Raw genomic sequence first — 9,294 nt, forward strand, 5'->3', positions numbered from 1 at the left:
AAGGCTACTGTGTCCATTCATTCACAAACGTCTATTTGAACACCTACTATGCGCGGGAACCACCGTGCTGTGTGCCGAGGCTAATAAAACTGGTCCCTGGCTTCCCGAAGCCACCCAGTTTCCTTTGTGGATGAAGAACAGGAGCCAGTGAAGGGCCCTGTGAATCAGTGAGAAATGTATTCGTTTTACAAATATACTCCTTATATCTCTTATTAGCCTCAAGTCGGTCGCTGTACCTAATTTTTCCATTTAATTCTTCTTTGCTCCAAGCTCCTAACAGTTAAAAATGCCGGGCTGTAAAACCATTCGAACACACTGTGGGGGGTTCTAAACGGAGTCTTTGGCTAAATTGCCAATCAATTTAACTACCTAGAAGGTTTTTAACCAATGCGCGCGTCTTCGAAAACTCAGGGCACCGTAGAGACGACGGTGGGAATGTTCACTGACAGCCGGGGCTGCCTTCCGCAGACGCCAAGGTCGCACGGGCCTCGCAAGGAAGGAATCCGCCTTGCCCACAACCGCCACGCACCCACCCTTTGTGTCAATTGAGGGTGCTCCAATACACGACGAAGAGATAAGACAAGGTCGCACAGCCGAGACACTCGAACACCTCCGCCGCGCACGCGCAGCCCAAAGCCCAACTCGCCGTCTGGGCCCCGCCCCCTCGGACCGGAAGGAGTTGCGGTGCTTCCGGTACCGGGCGACCCCTGGTTGCCCCGGTGATGTCGTGGGTTCAAGCTGCTGGCTTGGTCGGATGCCCTGGAGACGAGGGGGATGTGTTTGATGAGGAGGCTGACGAGTCGCTTCTGGTGCAGCGAGAATGGCGGAACCACATGCACAGACGAGTCCAAGTAAAGCTGGGTGTAGGACGCGGGGGTTTCCTGGGATGACGGGTTGCCGGGAGAGGGAGCGAGGATGGTGGAATTACTGGTCCGGAGAGTAGAAGGCAGAGTGGCCCCAGCCTGGCCCGGCGCTGCCCTCCCTACTCGTTGCCACCTAACACGGCCGGCATCTTGCTAGACTTTCCCAAAGGGTTTCTTGAAAGCGTGTCAGACCACAAGGTGCGTTTGACGCTGGGGACGGACCAAAATAAACTGTCCAGACTTTGAAGAGATTGCAGTTTGATGAGGATTACAGAGAATGAAGTGGGAAAGAAACGTAAACAGACTGTACTAATTATTGCTGTCAAGGGCATGTGCACAGTTTACTTGGGTGCTTGGGTGGGTGTGAAGCCTAAAATTAGGAGTGCTGTCAATCAAGACTTCGTGGAAAAGGTGAACTTAATGTAAAGGCCACGGATTGTCAATGGGTAATACCAAACCAAACCCGTTGCCGTTGAGTTGATTCCGACTCATAGCGACCCTTTAGGACGGAGTAGAACTGCCCCATTAAATTGTCCCTAAAGCTGCAGTTGGAAGTCTGCTCTCTTGTGTAGTGTTTCAGTAAAGTAATATTCGCTTACCTCAGCAACAATATTGTCAATTGCAAAAATAGTTTATGTAAAGCTGAGGCTAAAGCAGTAAATATTGAGCCTTGTTTGACTGCTATGGCACTAGTGGAAAATGCCCACGAAAAATTTGCAGTTTATTGGAATGTAGATATGAAGCAGAATTTCTAGAACCAGATGTGTCATCTTTGTTTTCCTAAACCAGCTTCCCCTTCTTTTTCCCTGCTTCACTTAATTATTCGGTACCCTCCCCAACCCCATTTACTGCCCCGCTTCTTCACCCACCAACCCGAGCTGCTGCCAAGGGGCCATATGTGTAATTCTCCGTGTAAGAAGCAGTATTTTAAAATTTTCCCTGTGAGTCCGGACTTCAAAAGTGGGATAAAGAAAGATTACCAAAAGCCAAACCCACTGCCATCCAGTCGTTTCTGACTCCTGGTGACCCTCTAGGAAAGGGTAGAACTGCCCCCATAGGGTTCCAAATCTGTAAATCTTTACAAAAGCAGACTGCCATATCTTTCTCCTTTGGAGCAGCTGGTGGGTTTGAACCTTTCAGTTAGCAGTTGAGTGCTTAACCACTGTGCCACCAGGGCTCCCAAGAAAGATTAGCCAATAATAAACTTCTATGGGAAGCACAGGCTGCTTTGGTTGTGTGGCTATGCCATATGTTATGGAACCATTATGTTAAGTAATGTAAAGGCCCATTTCATCAATTTCCTAAATTAGTTCTGGGCCTTTCTAGAAAAACCTACCTATAGTACTAGTTACAGCCACAGTTCTTCGTTTCTTCCTTATATTTAGGAAGGTTATAGAGATGGAGTAGATGCTGGCAAAGCAATTGCTCTTCAACAGGGCTTCAATCAAGGTTATAAGGAGGGGGCAGAAGTCATTATAAACTATGGACAACTCAGAGGAACATTAAGGTAATTTTAAAAATTTAAGTTTTGAATCATTTTAACTGTAATAGTTCTGAAGAATGTTTATGAAAGTAGTATGTAAAAATGAAGTATTTAAACGGAATTGCTTTTCCTGGTGTTAAACTCATAAAAGAATGCTGCAGAGCATAGCTGCAGAGCATAATATTGCCTCAAAGAGTCAAAAACATCATCAGTTCATCTACTTTAAGATATGAGCCAGGTGTGGTCCTTTTTGGCAAAGAAATGGTAGGAGGGTATGTATTTTTGCCACCCAAACTACTACCAACCTATGTCTAAAGTAAAATATCTATAGGTTTTGAATAAGCTTTTAGTCTTGGCGCATAGTGGCAGAACACAGTGTGACAGACTTCTAGACTAGAAGTACATGATGAAAATTATAGATGGCAGTAGAGAGAAAATGGCTCCATTTACTTTAGTTCTGGTAATTGAATACCTGTCAAGATACCATAGCAACAATGGCATATATCAGAGCCAAGGCTTTGTCAAATGACACAGGGAGTCAGGAGCATGACAGACTTGTCCTCTTTGATGTTTTGTACCTTTTATACTATCCTCAGTAGAGAAAAACACAATGCTCCAAAGAAGCACTAATAACAGGTTGAAAATAAAAGTTATCAAAACAAGAAAAATTCATTGTGTTTAGGATTTTGGAAAATAAACTGTCAGAAATCAGAATTTATAAAGGCTACTATTTACTACAGTAGGAATATGATCAAGTGTTCATCGTAAAATCAAGTTAAGTTAATCTTTTATAAGTGTAAAAAGGTTATTGCTGAATCTTTTGTCAGTTGATTCCATTTTTTAAAACATTTTCACAGTAATCATTATTTTATGACTTCTATAATTATCTGAAAGGAGCCCTGGTGGTGCAATGGTTAAGGACTCAGTTGCTAACTGAAAAATTAGAACCCATCAACTGCTCCATGGAAGAAAAGACCTGGTGATCTGCTCCATAAACATTACACCATAGGAAACCCTATGGGGCAGTGCTCCTCTATCCTGTAGGGTCACTAGGAGTCAGGATTGAGTGGGCAGCACAGGACAACAATAACAACATGATTATCTGAACAATCTAAAATGACAAAAAACAGAAGTTCTTTGTGTCCATACTAGAAAAGTAAAGAAAAACATTAACTCTATTAGGACTAGAAGGCTTCGTACCTTCCTTAAAAAAATTGTTAATAGTTCAGCTAACAATGTCTACTCTATGACAAAGCTGGTAAAGTGAAGTTGCTTCAAATTTTTTTTCTTCTAAACTTGGCAAGCATCTGTATGCTTAGAACAATAGTTTTCAACCTTGGCTACACGTTGAAATTATCTGAGAAGCTTTAAAAAAAAAAAAAAAAAAAAGACTGATGCCTGGGTCCTTCCTCCAGAGATTCTGATACAATTAGTCTGAGGTGTGACCTGGGCCTTGATAGTTTCAAAAGCTTCCCAGGTGATTCTAATGTGCACCCAAGAGTGAGAACCGTTAGCTTAGATGCTGTCTGATATCCTCAAGGGAGAAACTCATTTTTCTGATCTCTCTTTCTCAGAGCCATATCCCACTTCAACAATAGTTTTGCATAATAAGGAAAAGTCTAAAATCAGGAAAAGTTGGATGAATGGGGGTGGGGGGGCAGTTAGGATTATAGCCAGTTTATATATGATTAAATCCAATTCTTTCATTTATATTAAAAGGTCATTTCCTTATTTTTTTAATCCTATTCTATCATTAATTTTCTGATTTTTACTTATATTAATATTATTATCTTTAACCCATTTTTACCTGGTGTGGTCTGAAAGAGAAATGTATAGTTTAAAAAAAAAAATTCTAAAAGCCTATGATTGTTTATTTTTTTTTCCTGTTTAACTCTTGTTTATGTTTTCATTCAGTGCTTTGCTCTCCTGGTGTCACCTTCATGGTAATAGTTCTGCTTTGATCAGTAAAATAAATAATCTTCTGGATGCAGTTGGCCAGTGTGAAGAGTATGTGCTCAAACATCTGAAATCAATCACTCCACAGCCCCGTGTTGTAGATTTATTGGACTCCATTCAGGATATGGACCTTTGTCATGTAGTTCCAGCTGAGGAAAAGATTGATGAAGCTAAAGATGAAAGATTCTGTGAAAATAATGCTGAGTTTAACAAAAACTGTAGCGAGAGTCCTAGTGGGATAGATTGTTCCTATTTAGAATGTTGTAGAGCACAGCAGCATGCACATCCTGAAAGCCCAAGCCTCACCTGGATTTTAGAACAGACAGCCAGTTTAGTAAAACAGCTGGGAATATCAGTAGAAGTATTACAGCACCTCAAGCAATTATAGAAGTTACCACTTTTCTAATGAAAAGAATGTCTCAGAACACTTCTTAGCGTGTTATCATTGTTTCTTAACCAAACTTTGCACCGATTTCTACATTAAATACTTGAGCTGTTAGGATTATCCTTCATGGAATTTGGAAATATCTTCAAAATTAACACTACTAACTGTAATATAAGACTTTTTTCTTTGACATTGGTCCAACATTCTGCCATTTCTGTATCTGCTCAATCAACATTACTTACCTGCTTACAAGACAGTAGTCAGGGTTGATTTATCTTGTAACCTAGAAGGTGGGAGAAAAATCTCATTAAAACCCTAAGAATGATTTTGGTTTTCTAATTTTTATGTAGTTTAAGATATGCTAGAGATTCCAGTTGCCTTTGTCATTTTCAAATTTCTGATCAAAATCAAGCATTTTCAGGCTAGTTGGCAAAAGTGAACAAGAAACATGTTTTGTAAGGACCCAACCCTACTTTCTGCTGCTATCACTATTACGTGGTCAGTACCAAAGTTACCAAAAATTACATACTGGCTAATGTAGATAGATAAATAAACATAAATATATAGATATGTATGTGTGTATATAGAGAGAGAAATTAAAGAGACTACAAGTGTGAGAAACTGAAGTGATGTTTATACTGATTAAAAATAAAATTTGTTTTAGTTTCATGTTGATTAAAAGTACATTCGAGGGTGGTACTATTGTGATTGCTGTCATTAAGTTGTACATGTGTAAAAAGTTGAATTGGCAGAACTTGTGTGATAGATATATTTACAACAACAACAACAAAAAAGAGTAGTTGCTAAAGTTGTTTATGTACAATCAAATGCCTCACGGGATTTGGTTCCTTGGTTTGGAGGTTTAGGGTTATAGTTTCATGGGACATCCCAGTTAATTGGCCTAGTAGCATGTTTAGTGCCTCTGTCCCATCTCCTAGTTCATTGAGTAGTGCCTGGGATCTTAAAAGCTTGCAAGCGGCCATCCAAGGCATGACAGTTGGTCTCTATTCACCTGGAGCAACAGAGGAAGAAAGAGAGTCAGAAATAGGAGGATATGGAATGTGTGGCTGATTGCCCCCATGAACAACTGTCTCTGTTGCCATGAGACCAGAAGAACTGGATGGTGGCCAGCTACCATTCTAACACTTTGATCAAAGATTCCATTGAAGAACCCTAATCAAAAGGGGGGAAATGCAGAACAGAATTTGAAATTTTCATAGACTCCAGACTTTCTGGAGCCAAAGAGGATGGATGAACCCGTGAAACTATTATCCTGAGATAATCTTTAAACCTTAAACCAGAAATATCCCCTGAAAAAAAAAAAAAAAACCCTGAAGTCATCTTAAAACCAGAGAATAGTTTAGCTTAATTAGTAAAAAAGGTCTGCCTTGAGCATTGTGCTCTTTTAAGGACTATCAATATGGGATCACACTGACAACAGCAACTCAAAAAATTCAATAAGAACCTTAGGGGGCAATGAGTTCATGTTAATGAGGGAGGAACAACTCAGAAAAGGAGGGTGAGAATGGTTGCAAAACTTGAAGAATGTAGTCAGTGTCACTAAATTGTATGTGTAGAAACTGTTGAGTTGGTGTATGTTTTGCTTTGTATATTCTCAATAACAACAAATAAAATTTGGAGGAAAAAAATAGTACATTCAATTCCTTGAAAAATAAAATACATCTCATGCTGAAGTCTAAAGAAAAGTAGCTTCTTAGTTTTTTCCAAGTATTAAGATGTTAGTAGAGTTGCCTAACAATATGCCAGATTATTTCTACTGGAGTTTTGCTTCATATCAAAGGCAACAGCCCTGAGACCACTGACTTCTATATTACTTTCTGGCACTATCCTTAGTCTAGCATAGGCAAAATTACATTGAAACTTTACTCCAGGACCTAACCATGTCAAGATAGGAAAGGATTTTTCATCACTTTTTTTTACCTGAAACAAAAACTTATGTGACATACATGGCTTCCAAGATACCCAGTAAGGAAACCAGGGCACGGAAAGACTAGGTAACTTGTCCAATTCACACAGCTAAAAATGGCCCAATTGAGATCTAAACCAAGGCAAGCCTGGCTCCAGAGTTTGTGCTCAGCATAGATGCTTGCTAAATAATAACAGTAGCAGTGATTGTATTGTTTTCCTCTTGCTCTTAATGTCTACTTTTCATCATGTTTCAAATTTTCCCCCATCAGCAAGCATTATTTTTATGTAATAAAATGTGTATAATAATCAGTAGTTAAAAGGAACAGAAAATTTATCAGAAACTTTTTTTCTGTACATGTAAAAACAGAAAAAAACCATTCTGTGCTGGGAGGAAAGACTACCATCTATAAAGGGGTTTAGCATATACAGAAGCAGTATTTTCCTTGGACTCCTCAGATTTTCTGCACACCTACAGAGGGTAACTCATGTCGCTAATTTTGTGATAGTGTGTCTTTAGTTTGCACATATGCCTTATTAACTGTCACAAAAGGTTGTTCACTACTTATAAATGTACGTATTGCTACAGATCTGCCAGAGAACCACATCCACAACATACGCCAAACTCTATTTTCTTGCCCTATAAGTAGTCTGCAGCCCTGGAGGCACGGTGGTTAAGAGCTTGGCTGCTAACCAAAAGGTTGGTGGTTTAAATCCGCCGGTTGTTCCTTGAAAACCCTATGGGGCAGTTCTACTCTGTCCTACGGAGGGAATTGACTCGATGGTAATGGATTTTTTATAAGTAGTCCAGTCTTTCCAGAAGTCAGGTCAATAAAGTACAACTCAGTATTACCTATGGATTCAGTTCTGTGGAAGTTGAACCCTGGTGCTCTCAGACATGTGTATGCAACTCACCATTGAGAGGCTCTCACTTGTAGATCCTCTTCTTTTTCAAGGAGTTGTTGAATTAGTTCAAGGCCACTGGGTGGTGCTGGTGCATCCCGATATATTAGAGTATGTTTCACTCCCAGGTAACGCACAGTTTGCTTAGCCTTACGTCACGAGGATAAGAAGCCAATGATTATCCCCAAAGCTGTGCCAAACAGACTGAGTCATTTGTAAGACTGGGTGGGTGTGGGTTGCTGAGAGTTTTCCGGAGTATGTTAACAAACTCAAGAAATTAGGATACCTCTCTTTTTTTTTTAAATCTAGGCTGAGTATTTTACTAAATCAAAATAACCAATCATAAGAAATCTGCTCACAGAAAAAAAAGCATATTTTTATTTTCCAAAGCTCTGAGGCCTAAAAGTAAACACCTGAGCCCAAAGCAGACAGACTTCAATCAGAATTTACAGATGGTAAAATTATAATTTCACATGCGTGGAGCTTCTCTACTTGCCAGGCAGGACTGTGTCAGAACTCTTTCAAACAGCAGTAAATCTCAATATCTATCTGTCTCATTCTCTCTTTCTCTTTCTGCCACAGACACACATATACACACAACTTTAAAGGGAGGGAGGGAAAACAACTTATATTGGTAATCTATTTAAATATGTCACAACCCTTCTTTTTAGTCAACAAATCTACAACCAAGCTTTCCTCATATCAGCTCATCCCAGCTCATATTTAAGCCTGTTTCCTTGTGAATTGCATAATAACTATTACCTGTGTAATACTGCTTTGTGAGATAAAAAAGAAGTATATGATTCTATAAGGAATTTTTAAACATAAAAAAATAATTTGTCAAATCCCCTGTAATAACAAAGTAAGAGTGATTTGAAAGTTCTTGCCAATAAGGTAGAACTGGACTGAAATGAGGGGATAATATAAATTACTGAAAATAAAATCTCTTCCTTTTCCTTAGTTGGAGACATGCAAAAGACCTTGCTTTCAAAATTAGATCATAAACAGGACTCTTAATTTTGCAATTATAAACCATACTTTGGATCATCAAATCATACTTTGGGAAACTTCAGTGATGAAGTTATTGTGAAAAACCATAATTTTTTAACCTATCAGCTATACGAGAAATTATTTCTGTGGAGTTGAGATTATGGAAGGAAAGCCCATTTCCTGCATTTAGACATTTAAATCCCAAATGGGAGCCAATTAAAAATATTCTCATTCGAAGTAACTTTATATTTTGGTATCTAAGATACCAAATAGTATTAGTCTGATTTTAATCTTACAGGCCTGTATGACGTTCATCTGATGTGTGGAGTCTGGCAGAGTGTTAATCATTACCCCACTTCTCAGTTCAGAGAGCATTTTTATGTATGCGAGTGTGCTGGAACAAAGGACTGCCCTCATAAAAAGCACAGCAGCACTGAGGTCAGAGATGTGCTCCATTTTCACCCTGCTGGCTCTGAGGCCTCCGCCTCATTAGCGTGAACATGATACTTCTGAATTCATCATAGGTTGCTGTTGTCTCCAAGGAAGTAACCAAGGGACAACTCAAGAAAGCAAAGCTAAGTAAGTGGCTCAACGTTGACAGATGGTGTTCAGTTGATGGAAAGAATGAGCGGAGGTGCTGACCAAGATGTATGTCAATGAATGATATAGCTTTTCAGTAAAACAATGCAGAATATGTATCAAGTCGAAAATACATTAATATTCATTAACCTGGAAATCCCACTTCTAGGGATTTGACCTAAGGAAATAATTAAACAGAAGATAAAACG

At 39.3% G+C, this 9,294-nt stretch overlaps 1 protein-coding gene across 1 annotated transcript; it reads left to right on the plus strand.

The window, feature by feature from the left end:
- The first annotated feature begins 653 nt into the window (after positions 1-653).
- Positions 654-6,019, plus strand: YAE1 (YAE1 maturation factor of ABCE1). The gene is made up of 3 exons (XM_003406896.4): positions 654-851; positions 2,249-2,370; positions 4,261-6,019. The coding sequence occupies exons 1-3, from the start codon at positions 723-725 to the stop codon at positions 4,688-4,690; spliced, it is 681 nt and encodes a 226-aa protein (XP_003406944.1). The 5' UTR covers positions 654-722; the 3' UTR covers positions 4,691-6,019.
- The last annotated feature ends 3,275 nt before the right edge of the window (positions 6,020-9,294 follow it).

This window comes from Loxodonta africana, chromosome 8, assembly GCF_030014295.1.
Source record: "Loxodonta africana isolate mLoxAfr1 chromosome 8, mLoxAfr1.hap2, whole genome shotgun sequence".
Classification (NCBI taxonomy): Eukaryota; Metazoa; Chordata; class Mammalia; order Proboscidea; family Elephantidae; genus Loxodonta; species Loxodonta africana.